Source organism: Trichomycterus rosablanca, chromosome 4, assembly GCF_030014385.1.
Source record: "Trichomycterus rosablanca isolate fTriRos1 chromosome 4, fTriRos1.hap1, whole genome shotgun sequence".
NCBI lineage: Eukaryota > Metazoa > Chordata > Actinopteri > Siluriformes > Trichomycteridae > Trichomycterus > Trichomycterus rosablanca.
In genome coordinates, this window is record NC_085991.1 from 42,761,462 (window position 1) to 42,776,858 (window position 15,397).

Here is a 15,397-nt window from a genome sequence, read left to right on the forward strand (position 1 = left end):
TGGTCCATCATGTTTGATTGACATCCACATCTTCCAATTGTAGACACTTTTGTTAAACAAGCCAAAAATGCTGCTAAATGTTGTGTGTGTAAAAGTGAAAATAAAAACAGCAGTTTTGCATAAGTGTGATGTTGTAGGTTCTGTTTTTATTCCTTTAGAATATTTGTTTCACAGTCTGAGCATTGTTATTTAGATAGCTAGTTTAACCATGGTGCATTGAGACATGTTTTATTACTGCTTAGTTGGTTGAGAGGAGAAATGACGGTATCGGATTGCTATCGGTATCGGCAGATATTCAATTTGCAGTATCGGTATCGAAAAAAGTGGTATCGAGCCAGCCCTAATTCAAATGTAAGGCCAACTCCAGAAAAGACCTGCTGTTATGCTGCTTCTGGGGCAGTTTCAAAAAGAGACAGGTGTGCTGACCTCATATGCCAACAGAAAAATGGAACAGACTGAGCCTGGCATTATGGTTTTAAGTGGGAAGCAGGTTGCTTAAAGAGGAGCTGGCAAATCTGTGAGGAACAAGCCATGATAATTAGAAACACTTTCATCTGGGGCAAATTAATGGTCAACAAGTTGCAGGTGACTGTCAGTTCTGAGGTACTGACACATCAATCATTTGCACCTTTAAGCCCCTATGCATGACATATTTGGGAAGCCAAAAAATCATTAACTGAGCCATGCTGCCGATCTCCACAGCAGATGGGCTTGTCACATTTATGCAAAAGTTATTGCACATTTATTATTTTGTGTGTAGTTTTTCACCAAAATATTAAATTTAGCAGATAAATATACATTGTGCACTAAAATAATAATAAGCAGAACAAGCCTTATTTAAATTTGTTTCCTTTGAAGGATGATTCATCTAGAAAATTAACAAAACATGAAATTTGACCATGTGTGTCCAAACCAGAGATGGGGACTCGTTTCAAATGACTCGGACTCGACTCGTGACTCTCAAAAAATGACTTGTAGACAACAAAAGTCAGCAACATTAGTTACGTGTGACAGTTATATACAGTATATATATGATCTGACATCATTCTGATCGTGTCATTTTCTGCTCTGTAATAACACTCCGGCCGTCTTAATCCGCAACACACGCAAAGGGTAAATGTTCCAGCCAGCTTTCGGCGTAGTGATGAAGCGTTGCTCCCTACTTAAAATGGTGGAATACATAGTGAACTTCACAGTAACAGATAATGTAAATATAACACTCCTACAGAATTGGCGATAATGATTGTAAGAACCGCTTTCTAAACCAATCAGACCTTCTGATTTTAATGTTTAGTAAGAAATGCTTTTATTTGCATGTATTTAGTTGTCAGTGTCACACAGATGATGTGTCAATGAAACGCTTGATTGGCTTTTCAAACGCTTGTTCGTGTTTTACTTCACAACCGGAAAAAGTTTGGAGGTTTTTAATTATAAGCACATTTACAAAATAACGGATTATATTTCTAATGGGACACACGGTTATGAATTTAATAGCATCTGGAACAACATAAGCTAAGGTAAGCAGTGGTTATGGATATTTTGCTGTGTTTTGGATTTTGGCCGCTGTGCCGTAGTTTGCAATGAAAACAAAACATCAGTTTAAGCTTTTAACTGGTATCTAGGAAAGTAAAGGCACTAAGTAAAAAGGCAAAATACAGTTGCTAATCTGTTTTTTATTTTTTTTTATTTGAACTTACATATTATTTGTTTATTTCTACACTACATTTTCAATATACTGTATGTTTTGTGTATTTTATATTGACTTGTGACTTGACTCGGACTCTAGTCTAAAGACTCGTGACTCGACTCGGACTCGTATTTTGTGAATTGTGAACATCTCTGGTCCAAACTTATTCATATCATCTCTAAAACTTACAACAATTGTGCTCAATCTTCTTCTAAACATGTAGCTGTAATAGTAATTCTCATATGTGTTCTCCTTATAGGTGTGACTGTATAACAGGGTACAGGGGCAGGTTTTGTCAGGTGGACGAGGATGAGTGTGAATCAAACCCATGTCTGAATGGCGCCACCTGTGAGGATGAAGTGGGAACATACACTTGTCGATGCCCTCCTGGGTTCAACGGAAGCAGGTGTGAGACAGGTATAGACACCAGGGCTGAGAACCAGAACAGAACAGGTACAGGGCAGACAAAAACGTAAACGTGATGGATAACCTTTAGTCCTTATCAGCTTTGTATAAGGTAAAAAAGCGCTAGTAGAATTGTTTATAACTGATCTAAAATAGAATCATTTTATTTTAAATGTATGCAAAAAAAGATAAAATGCATGATTTTTGTATAATGGGTTATCCACTTGTATTATCCATTTGTATTATTGATTTGTATTATGAATTTGGCCTCATGTCAGTATCAACAATGGTTAATAAAGACTATAATTTAGTATGTCAACGTGCATTAAATTAACTAGATGTTTTGATTGGATGCTCTAGAATTTACATGTAAACAAAAAGGTAAAATAATTAAAGAAAATAAAAAACTTGTTGGTTTAAATTAAATTACATTTTTTAAAACAGTTTTTTAATTTTTATTATTATTAATATTATCAAGACTAATTGACTTATCATGACTTATTGTTATTATCATTGTTGTTGTTGATAATATAGTAGTTTATGATTAAAACATTAACTTGGCCACTCATGTGGCGCAGCGGTAAAATACGCTAGCACACCAGAGCTGGGATTTCGACCTCTGCTGGCTGATTGATGGCATCTGCGCAGAGTCGAGAAATAATGCATTGACCAGGGTGTGGCTCTCCGTGCACAAGACTGATCCGCATATGAACTCGCCTCGTGAAGGTAAAAATATGCAGTCGGTACTGCACACGTGTCGGTCAGCAGTGGAGGGTTGTATCGGTAGAGGTGAAGTGTAACGCAATCAGGGTTATTGGATACGACTAGATTAGGGGAGAAAACTGGGGGAAAACATTGAAGAAAAATACAAAAATAAAAATACTAGACTAACTGACTAGAAACTATAAATACTTTAAAATAGCACATAGTATTTAACCCAGTAGAATAAAATAAAATAGATGGATTAAAATAATAGTTTAATGGATTAGTTTAGAATGCTTGTAAACAGAGGGCCGACACATATTTACTGCCATATCATAGACAGGCACCCTGTCACAAATGAAAAAAAGCTGATGGTGATGCAACAGGCAGATAGTTTAATTTAGATGAGTTTCAGAACATTATTATGAAAAAAAACTATTTTTTTACATTGTTGTTCTATGTCTTTATTGACTTTTTAAATCTATTATTTATATTTTTACTTTTAGAAATGTCGTCATCTTTTAACCTGGACTTTGAGGTGTCTGGTATACATAGTTACGTGATGATGGACGGACTGATGCCTGCACTGACCCAGATCACTTGCACGTTCTGGATGAGGTCAACAGATACGATTAACTATGGAACTCCAATCTCATACGCCGTGGAGGGAGGAAACGACAATGCCTTCCTGCTCATAGACTACAATGGGTACAAAATAGGCAACAATAATAATAATAATATAATTATACTATTAGTAATAGCAACATTAATAATAATGGTGATAATAAAAACAATAATAGTAATGATGATAATATTAATAATAATTCTTAACCCCTCAATGGTTATTAGCTGGGTGCTGTATGTGAATGGAAGAGAGAAGATCACAGACTGTCCGGCGGTGAATGATGGCAGGTGGCATCATATTGGTATTACATGGAGGAATTCAGATGGTGACTGGAGGATTTACATTGATGGAAGCCCCTCAGATGGTGGGAAAGGCCTGTCAGTCGGCGGCACTATACCAGGTAGAGTAACCACATCCACAACTTATTGTTCATCTTGTTCTTTTTTTCAGTTTTTAGATATTACATTTACAAAGAAATATGTAGCCTTTACCAAAATAACAACACAAGGCACCATAGTTTTGCCATGACAATTTTAAAGACCACTACTATTTTTCCGCTTGCACCTGTATTTTGGGGGGTCGCCACAGAGAATCATTCTGGTCAAATTAAACTGCTGCTACCAAGCTGGAAGCATTTCATCTTTTTTATAATTATTATGCTTCTGAAAAAAAAAATCTACCAACTGTATTTTAGTCATATTCGTTCATTTGTAGTATACATTCTATATAAATATAAAAGTAAAATATGTTTGGTAAAATATGTTAGGGAAATGCTAGACATTGTTTGACAAGGAAACACTTGGGACACATGACAGGCGAGTAAACTGATTATCATGGGTGTGGATAATGACTGTACTATGACTAATCCTTTTTGTCTGTTTAACTCTCTGTAGGAGGTGGTGCGCTGGTGCTGGGACAGGATCAGGACAGAAGAGGCGAGGGCTTTAATCCTGTCGAGTCTTTTGTTGGCTCCCTTAGCCAGCTCAATATTTGGGATTATGTCCTCTTACCTCAGCAGGTACATCAGTACTAAACAGTATGATTTATTTTGTTAAACTGCAGTAGTTCAAAGGTTTGGACACTCCTGGTTAAATTTTATGTTTTGTTTATAGTTAAAGTGAAGACACTACAGTAACTGAATTTGTGCACATTTTAATGAAAGATTACTGTTTATTTGCTGTATTAACAAATATAAAATATAAAAAATGCAAAAAGTTAAATTACAACAATAATAATAACAATAATAATAATAATAAATTATGAAAAAAAAACTATATCATCAAACATTTGTCATCACTCTCTCAGGATTTTGGTGACAGCTCAGTAGTTTTCACCATGGTTGCAACACAACTTAAACACCTTGAACACACACACACACACACACACACACACACACTCTGTATATATTTATATACAGTATATACCATGTTGTATCCCAACCTTAGCTCATACAGATTCATACAGATACTACTCTAAAATGTGTTTAATTTTATAGTAAATGCTCTATCAAGCCAAGGAAATTGAAAATATAAAGTACAGATGTGTACAGATGTGTGTTTAGCCTCAGTGAAGCTTTTCATTTGGTCATTAAATCAAACAAAAGCTCTAAAAACTGGCACAAATGCTCTGAGTAATTCAGAGAAGTTCTGTTTTGGAATCTTTGTTCCTGGATGAGATCTCTGAATAGGAATGTAAGATGTCAGGTGATTAATACATAAGATTAGTACTATAGATATCTTTTAAAACTCTACATATCTTCTACATCTTGCCCTAGCTTAATTTTTTTGTCCCTTATTTTTATAGTAGTATTCATTTAACCTCTACCAAACACTCAGTAAAACTGGAATGAATGTTGGGTTTTGGGCTCCTAGAATAAAATGTTGGATGAATATATTAGGGTGAAGCATAAACAAGTCCAGGACAGAAATCCAGCATTTGGGTTTTGTAGGTAAATGCATGTTGGGCTTGAAGTTGTAATATAAAGGACTGCTGGAGCATTGTGGAGTCAGGAGGATGTTTATACAACCAGGCCGTGATAGCTTCGTGATTAAGATACTTGACTAGTATTCAGAAGGTTGCTGGTTGAATCACCAGTTGTCACTGTTGATTCTCATAAAATTGGATTTGATCATAAATTTCTTTCTTTGGATAAAAGCATCTGTCGAATGGGGTTTAACCTAAGACAGTTCAGACACTGTTAAATGTACAGACAACATGTATGTGCGACTCCATGGTAAGAACAAGTGAAAGTCTTTAATAACCTGTAGTGTAATATCTGATTTTCTCTTGCTGTTCTCAGATCAGGTCGCTGGCCAGTTCTTGTCCAAATGACCTGCGAAAAGGAAATGTGTTCGCCTGGTCTGATTTTCTGCATGGTGTCACCGGCCGAGTCAAAACAACGTCTAAAAGCACGTTCTGTGCTGGTGAGTATATCTACATCATGCTTATTTTATAGAACACGGTGTATGACTACTTTTTGTCATATTTTGTTACACTGGGGAGTGAGATATGACACAGCATCCTTACCCCTTTCTTACTATTACAATTCAGTGGTCAATGTGTAGTTCATAGGACAAGTCAAACAGAAAAAATCATAACAGATCTTAACGTGAAAGGGCTGGGCAATATGACTAAAAAACTCATTTCTTGATATGCTTTTGAGAAGTAGCGATATACGATATGATACGATATAATGTTAACTTAACAAAGTACAATGGCAGGCCACTGCCATTTTACTTCAAATAAATTAGCATCAAAAAAATCCCGACAGCAGCACCGCAACCCAGATCAACAACACAGCAGCATAAAATCATAACCGCTGCTTACCTGAGCTTTTTATCTTCAAATTAAGACCAAATCTATACCTGTGTTGTTGTTCCATTAGTTTCGTTAAAATCCACTTTTTTGTTCATGTTTTATTCATGTTTCCAGAATATATATATAAATCCATATCCAATGCAGGGTTGCCTGATTGCAACAGTGGTTTCCAGCTACTTTTCAAAATCCTCCAAAATGCATGAAAAACCACCCAAAACAACACAGGATAAGCAAATGATGCACAGTGGTCTTTTAAGTCCTGGTAATGTGCCCTAATGTCAATGTTACAGTACTTGCAGTGCACCTTACAATCATCTGTAGCAGGTGATATCCAATGCTTTAATTCAGGGTCACTTTCCCATTCCTTTCAGTAATTCATTTTGTATTTTCCCCACTTTGGCATTGTGAGTGCTAAACAAGCCAAAACCGTTAGCCTAGAACTGATCCAACGGATAATTTATTATCTCGGCTTTCGCGGTTAAAAGATCCTGATCATTTGTTAACTAAGCTGTCACTTATACCTCTACAACCAATAAATGCAAAAAATAGCATATCTTGCTTTGGATTAGAGGAATGACTCTGATTGGAATAAAGCTCTGATTGGTTTATACAGCTGTTTTTCAAGGCCTGAAGCACGACTGATTCACTAAAACACGCACACTGGTTCATGGAGTTGTTTACGCATGACACCATAATGAAACCGAGTGAGCAAAATGAATGAATCTTTACCATAGATAAGAGCACAGCTCCCTGATTCGATTCCAATGAATAATTCTTTTGAAAAGAGTCATTTTTTGACTTGTTTTTATCACTCATTTGCGAAAGAGACCATGCTGCATAGTGCTTTTGTGCTCTGTTTTTTTTTTTTATCCTAGGCATACTCGATATAACCAATATTGTCCTATGGTCACATATAACGAATATGTCTTGTTTATGCATGACACCATAATAAAAGAGTAAGTAAAATGAATTACTCTTTACCACAGATAAGAGCACAGCTCCCTGATTCGATTCCAATGAATAATTTGTTTGAAAAGAGTCATTCTCTGACTTGTTTTTATAGCTCATGCGCGAAAGAGACCTGCTGCACAGCGCCTTTGTGCTTTGTTTTTTTTATCCTAGGCATATTCGATATAACGAATATGGTTATTTTCAGTAATCTGTAAAAAGTAGGGCTTTCAAACGATTAAAAATTTTAATCGCGATTAATCTCAGAATTTCATATAGTTAATCGCGATTAATCGCATAAAAAAAAAATCTGTGTAAATGTTATAGAAAACAAGGATTTTTAAGTGAAATGTTACAATTAAAATGGTGAACACATTTTATGCTAAATGTACTTATGTTAAAAACTGCTGGGACAAGAGAAAACTGTAAGAGAGTTTTATTTACTCACATACTAGGCAGTAATACTATCCAGCAGAGACCCTTGACTTCGTATATATGTCAGATTGTAGGTTAAAATTTCTCCATCAGCAAACATTGTAGATCAGCGGTGCTTCAGGTGGGATAAGGCGTAGTTACTGTAACAGACTTTTCTGTGGTTGTATCGTGACAATGGTTTGATGGACGTTTCTACACAAAGTGAGTGTGTTTTGACCCTTTGGGGCTTCCATAGTTCATAGACTAGCATGCTTGGCTAGCTGTCCGCTATTCGGTATCGTAACAGAAAAAGTAATAAAGTGTTCTGCTCCCGACAACTTGTGAATATACCGTGTATTTATTTCTTTATTAAGCAAGTGCATCACTACGACGCTCGGTTACATTTAAGAAATGCTGTCTTAATGAGAGATACCGTGCACGGTCAAGTCTCAACATGAACTACGGATGACTCGCAGAGCCAAATAGAATTTGCGTTAACGGCACTATTTTTTAAAATCGCGTTAAATTGAGATCGCGTTAATGCGTTATTATCGCGTTAACTTTGACAGCCCTAGTAAAAAGTAATATCGAATATATTGATATTTGCGATATACCTCCCAGCCCTACATGAAACCTAGCAAAATTGATTTAACCATGAGTCTAAACTACTTAGTGAACTTAAATTTAGTGTAAATCAGGGAAATAAACCTATGGCAGGACAAGGCTGGGTAGTAGTGGACCCCTGAGTAGGGCCCTTAACCCTAACTGCTTGTGCAGCATTCAGTCATAACTGTAAGTCACTTTGGATAAAAGCGTCTGCTAAATGCTGTAAATGTAGAAAGTAGAAATGTAGAAAAGATTTAAAAAACATCAAGTAGATGGCTCTGTTGTCATTGTCTCAAAGCAGACAGCAAGATTATGACTCCAAACTGACTTCATGTGCACTTTCACAGTATTTTCCCCCCTGGTGAGCAGGATAGTGTTTAAACTGTGCTTGATTTATTTGTGTTAGACTGCCCTCTGCTGGAGGATACTGTGCCCAACCTGCGCTCATCCAGTTCATCTGTGAAGCCAGGCTCTCAGGTGAAGTTCTCCTGCAACCCTGGATATTACCTAGTGGGAGAGCCAGTCCAGCAGTGCCAGAACAGAGGAGCGTGGAGCCACACACAGCCTCGGTGTGAACGTGAGTGCCCAAGAATATAAGCAAATTCACACTCAGGGTTTAATACTTACTGCAAATGTAATTCATTCCTAGAAAAAAATTCTACTATAGACGAAGTTCTCTTATACTTTTCACTTCTGTATTTTTAATTATAAAATTATTATAAATAAATCTAATCTGTTGTTTGACATTTACCATCGTACATAAAATAATCAGAGAAACAGATGTAGTCCATCTGTTTCTCTGCATACTTTTTTAACCTGCTTTCATGCTGTTCTTCAATGATCAGGACCCCCACAGGACCACCACAGAGCAGGTATTATTTGGGTGGTGAATGATTCTCAGCACTGCAGTGACAATGACATGGTGGTGGTGTGTTAGTGTGTGTTGTGCTGGTATGAGTGGATCAGACACAGCAGCGCTGCTGGACTTTTTAAATACCGTGTCCACTCACTGTCCACTCTATTAGACACTCCTACCTAGTTGGTCCACCTTGTAGATGTAAAGTCAGAGACGATCGCTTATCTATTGCTGCTGTTTGAGTTGTTTCAGTGGTCACAGGGCGCTGCCAACGGGTCCAGCAGTGACAGTGAGGTGTTTAAAAACTCCATCAGCACTGCTGTCTGATCCACTCATACCAGCACAACACGCACTAACACACCACCACCATGTCAGTGTCACTGCAGTGCTGAGAATGATCCACCACCTAAATAATACCTACTCTGTGGTGGTCCTGTGGGGGTCCTGACCATTGAAGAACAGGGTGAAAGCAGGCTAAAAAAGTATGTAGAGAAACTGATGGACTACAGTCAGTAATTGTAGAACTACAAAGTGCTTCTATATGGTAAGTGGAGCTGATAAAATGGACAGTGAGTGTAGAAACAAGAAGGTGGTTTTAATGTTATGGTTGATCGGTTACCAGCTATTGGGTTTATCTACCTAGCGTGTACATTTATTGGCCATTTTATGAGCTACATCTTACATATACATTACATATGGATGTGGGTATACAATTACTGACTGTACTTTTTCCCCATTCATAAATAGAAAGAATCCTAACTGGATTCACACTGACGCTAAAGGTGTCATTTGGGGGGTGGACCGTTCTCAGCACTGCAGTAACACTAATGTAATGACGTGGTAGTGTGTGTTGTTCTGGAATTAGTGCATCAGGTCTTTTTAAATACTGGGCGGCACTGTGGCTCGGTGGGTAGCACTGTTCCCTCACAGCAAGAAGGTCCTGGGTTCAATTTGTTTCTGTGTGGCGTTTGCATGTTCTCCCCGTGTCTGCGTGGGTTTCCTCTGGGAACTCCGGTTTCCTCCCACAGTCCAAAGATGGTGTTTGACATTAAACTTGAACTGATGAATCTTGTGTAACCAGTAACTACCTGTCATGTTATGACTGTAACCAAAGTGTAAAACCTTCTTCACTGTCTTCTTTATTAGACATACCTTGAAGCTCACTTCTTTTTTCAGCATTGACTTTGAGCTGTTTAAAAATCTCAACAACACCACTGCACCTGTTACACTTATAGAGATTCATCTCAGTGGCTTCACTATTAAATAAAAAAAATAAAGAAAAAAACAATATAAATAAAGAAATAGAAATAGAGAAAATGGAAATATTAAAGAAACCCATAGAGGCGCTCGGGTGGCACAGCAGTATGTTACTCTAGCCTACCACTGCTGAGATACAGCTTCAAATCTGGCTGGGGAGGAAGTGACGATGAATTGATACCTTTGCACCCAGTGTTTCCCATTGGAACCAGGTCCACCTCAAGCGTGACCAGGATAAAGCGGTTAAAGGGTAAAGCACAGTGCCAATGAGCCAGCTGCGAAGAGACTAACAAAGCCAACTCTTCAGCATATTAACACTAATTAAATGCAAAGACTGTCTGATTAATGGAACTGACAGTCATCTGCATTTCCACACTCCATGTTGGCCATAATGGCATAGCAGGTGGGCATGATTCTGCAGCCAGTTACCCCTGCTGATCTCCATGCTGATCAAATACATCAATACTTTTCTTTGCAGGTGTAAACTGTGGTCCACCCCCAGATCTTGAGCACGGCCTGTATCATGGGGACGATTTCAATGCTGGAAGCTCAGTGCTGTACCAGTGTAAGCCTGGCTTCTACCTGCTGGGCGAGAGCAAAATGCTGTGCACCAGCAGTGGAAAGTGGACCGATAACCCACCTGCATGTCTCGGTAAGCCATGCAGGTAAAATAGGAAAGTGGAAATGTGTTGAAGATGTTAATTGCCACTTACATGATTCATGGAATGAATTCAGTAAAACAACCAAATTTTTAACAATGTGTGTGTGTTGTAGATGTGGATGAGTGTGCATTGGGTTCTGACTGTGATGAAAATGCCAGCTGCCAAAACACAGATGGCTCTCATATATGTACATGCAACTACCCCTATACTGGAGATGGAAGAAGCTGCACAGGTGCCATAAGCTGCACTACTCATGTAACAAAACAAAAATCAGGAGCATTTCTAATTCTTTTTGGGGCCCTAAGCAATTTTTGGGGGCCCTCCACCCATCTATTTGAATCATATTTTTCATTTTATTTAATTTGTATGTTTTTTACCACGGCTTTATCCTGGTCAGGGCATGGTGGGTCTGGCTTTCTTGTAATCACTAAGTGCAATGCCAGTCCATTGCAGGGCCTCTGTGTATGTAGACACTTGTCCGGTCGGTCCAGAGTTTGAATACCTAGCAGTAGTGGACTAGTGTAATTTATTACTGTGCCACCTAAGTATTCTTTAATCATATTATTTGGCAAATTTTTCATTCGGAAGGGAAAAGATTGTAAGTGGAAGATGAAACAAACCACGTGTCAACAAATAACTATAGAGGGAAATTGAATGGAGTATTGTAAGTATATATTATTTATTTAAAAAACCATGTTAACTATAGAGGGAAATTAAATATTTTAAGTATATATTATTTATTTAAAAAAAACAGCATGTCAACAACTATAGAGGAAAATAGAATATTTTAAGTATATAGTATTTATTTAAATAAAAAACACGTCTCCAAATAACTATAGAGGAAAATTGAATATTTTAAGTATTATCTATTTAAAAACCACGTCAACAAATAACTATAGAGGGAAATTACATATTGTATTTTAAGTTTATATTATTTATTTTAAAAAACAGCATGTCAACAGCTATAGAATATTTTACATATATATTATTTATTAAAGAAAAACAACGTCAACAACTATATGCGGCTGATCCGCATATGAACTCGCCTCGTGCAGGTGCGCATGTGTTGGAGGGGACGTGTGTCAGTTTGCTCTCCTCAATCGGGGCGGGGGTCAGCAACAGTAGAGAGGATGCATAACGCAATCGGGTAAAAATTGGATGCGCTAAAAATCTGGAGAAAATAAAAATAAAAATAAATACAATAAAAAAAAACAGCATGTCAACAGCTGTAGAGGGAAATTGGACTATTTTAAATATATATTATTAGGGTACATAAGTATATACTGTATATTTCAAAAAATTGTATAACAATTACTGAACTATGTAGAATTTAAATATTATGCCTGTGTTTATATGAGACATGTGAATTCTATGCAGAAAACAAATGCAATTTAACTTTACTTTTTAAAACACAGCTGGCCACTAAACAGCAAAGCACACGAAACAGATGTGTTGGTTAGCATCTAGGTAGCTAGCTAGTTCTGTTTAAACTTTAATTATTTATTATTATTTTGTTCCTGTTTTTTCTTTTAACCCTTTATACCGTAGATTGTTTCATTTGCTTTTTATCACCCTACCTCACCGCAAAAGCATGTGCTGTGTGTAAAACAGCCTGGCTTAAAACAGGTGCATATACAGGTCCAGACCACATGGGAGGCCGCTGCAAATACTTTACTTATATATGCTTACCATCATTCTCCCGTAAACCTTTTTGTCCCTTTGTACAGTACAAGAAAAATACATTTTAAGACATTTACAGCATTATTTTTTTTTTTCTAGCCCTGGCATGTAAACCACCTAAAGTCCCAAAGCATGGAGTCATGAAGGAGACCAACTTCACATACAGAAGCAAGGTGACTTTCAGGTATCACTGTCAGTGCTGGAAGAAAAGTCCTTTTTATTGTTGTCCTATTTAGAAAATATTACACACAAGCAGCCAGTGAAGTTACATAGAGTGATTAACATTTGTAATGTGCATTTGTGTTCTTCTCAAACAGCTGTGAGGAAGGCTATATCCTCCACGGACCAGCAGAGATCCGGTGCGAGTCCAACCTGGACTGGGATAAAGCTTCACCCAGCTGTGATCCTGTGACCTGTGACGAGCCCCCAGCTGTGGACAATGCAGTGTTCACTCTCAACGGAAAAGTTTACCTGTCAACAGTGACATATACCTGCGTAGAGGGATACAGGTAAAGAGAAAGATTTCAGCTTTAAAGTGCACACACTGTTTGGACAAAAGTATTGGGACACACATTTTATTCATTGAATTCAGATGTTTTACTCAGCCTGCCATAAATCGAGCACCTAGCATGCAGTCTGTCTTTACAAGCATTTGTAAAAGTACTGTGTAATATATCTCATACAATTCTTCCTCCTAGATCAGGAGTGTCCAGACTTTTCTTGGTATTTAGAAAAAATAATAAACAACGGGCCACAGACTAATGAATTAAATGAATAAAAAAAATAATAACCCTTCCTGAGTCCTGGGTTCGATCCCCAGGCAGGGCGGTCCGGGTCCTTTCTGTGTGGAGTTTGCATGTTCTCCCCGTGTCCGCGTGGGTTTCCTCCAGGAGCTCCTGTTTCCTCCCACAGTCCAAAAACATGCAGTCAGGTTAATTGGAGACACTGAATTGCCCTATAGGTGAATGTGTCTGTGTATGTGTGTTTGTGTGTCTGCCCTGCGATGGACTGGCCCCCCGTCCAGGGTGTTACTATGTGCCTTGCGCATATTGAAAAGCTGGGATAGGCTCAGCACCGCCCCCACCCCACCCTGATTGGATAAGCGGTTAAGAAAATGAGTGAGAGAGAGAGAGAGAGTAATTGATTACAGAACTATAAACCACACATCATTTTGATTTGAATGAGATTATTACACTAATGCAACTGTTTCCTGACAATTTAAACATACACACTTCCCCTGACTGGCCCACACAGAGCCCTGACCGTAACCCCATAAAACAGCTTTTGGGATTAACTATAACAGAAATTGTCTTCTTGTCCAACATCAGTGTCTGACATCACAAATGTTCTTTAAAACAATGAGCAAAAATTCCCACAGACACACTCCAAAATCTAAATTGCATACTGCATTGTCTGTCTGAATACTAACCACAGCACTAGTACTGCACTTATTTAACATACTATTTAGTTGTGATCAGAAAATAACGCTTTATAAACAGTACAGCTGTTTGGACTGTATTAAAATTGTCTAAATCTAGTCCATCTTATAAATGTACGTTTTTGGTCTGTCGGTCCTGGTAACTTTAATACAATGTCTATTGTAAAAACTGCTATACAAATAAATTTGACTTGACTTGACTGGAAGCAACAGTCAACATTTACGACTAGCCAGAGATTTGAATGGAAAACCATGGTTGTATTAATACTGTGTTGTTAACACCTCCTTGCTGTAAAGGCTACAGGACAAAGGAGAGCTGCACTGTGAGGCTTCTGGAAATTGGACATCTCCTGTCCCTGTGTGTACCAGAGTGGCCTGTGGTAAACCACCTCTCCTGAAGGATGCAGAAGTCAAAGGAGAAAACCTCACTGTGGGAAGTCTGGTGCACTACATCTGCAAAGAAGGGTAACAGCTCCACACAAGACATTCTTACATCTAGAGAAAAATAGTTCACAGTTTCATTTGAGGTCTTTTTAGTTTTTCAGATATATAGTGAGGGCCAAAAGTTTGAGACCACTAGTTACCATTGCTTCAGTGTCACATTTTCCTCAAGTTTAATACAATGTTTTTCATTACAAATCATATAAACAGTGTAACAATTTAAGTGAAAAGTTGAATCCTTGAAAATTTACATTTCTTAGTATTTGGTGCTACTGACAAGCAAGTAAGCACATTTGATCTGGGCATCTGATCACGACAATTCCTGTGGCTTGGTGGGTAGCACTGTCGTCTTACAGTGAGACAGTGAGATGCACAGTTTTACAATTACTGACTGTAGTCCATCTTTTTCTCTGCATGCTTTGTTAGCCCCCTTTCATACTGTTCTTTAATGATCAGGACCCCCACAGGACCACCACAGAGCAGGTATTATTTGGGTGGTGGATCATTCTCAGCACTGCAGTGACACTGACATGGTGGTGGTGTGTTAGTGTGTGTTGTACTGGTATGAGTGGATAAAACACAGCAGCGCTGGTGGAGTTTTTAAACACCTCACTGTCACTGCTGGACTGAAATTAGTCCACCAACCAAACATTTCCAGCCAACAGCGCCCATGGGCAGCGTCTTGTGAGCACTGATGAAGGTCTAGAACAGGGGTTTTCAACCTTTTTGGACATGCGCCCCCCCCCTCGTGTGCCAACCGTGAACCTTCGTCAACCACCGCTAAAAGAACGTAATTAATGTTGTGCACATTATATAATTTTGCTGATTGAAAATATTATTTTAAAAAGATAATACAGTC

The 15,397-nt window shown here is 38.0% G+C and overlaps 1 protein-coding gene across 1 annotated transcript in view; it reads left to right on the forward strand.

The window, feature by feature from the left end:
- The window catches only part of svep1 (sushi, von Willebrand factor type A, EGF and pentraxin domain containing 1), a 202,795-nt gene that overhangs the window by 158,582 nt on the left and 28,816 nt on the right, over positions 1–15,397 (forward strand). Inside the window, exons 27-37 of the mRNA XM_062993593.1 lie at positions 1,947–2,104; positions 3,301–3,502; positions 3,644–3,819; positions 4,313–4,437; positions 5,719–5,842; positions 8,611–8,781; positions 10,796–10,969; positions 11,092–11,211; positions 12,759–12,843; positions 12,977–13,168; positions 14,395–14,562. Coding sequence (XP_062849663.1) covers positions 1,947–2,104; positions 3,301–3,502; positions 3,644–3,819; positions 4,313–4,437; positions 5,719–5,842; positions 8,611–8,781; positions 10,796–10,969; positions 11,092–11,211; positions 12,759–12,843; positions 12,977–13,168; positions 14,395–14,562 — 1,695 coding nt within the window. The remainder of the gene's footprint in view (positions 1–1,946; positions 2,105–3,300; positions 3,503–3,643; positions 3,820–4,312; positions 4,438–5,718; positions 5,843–8,610; positions 8,782–10,795; positions 10,970–11,091; positions 11,212–12,758; positions 12,844–12,976; positions 13,169–14,394; positions 14,563–15,397) is intronic.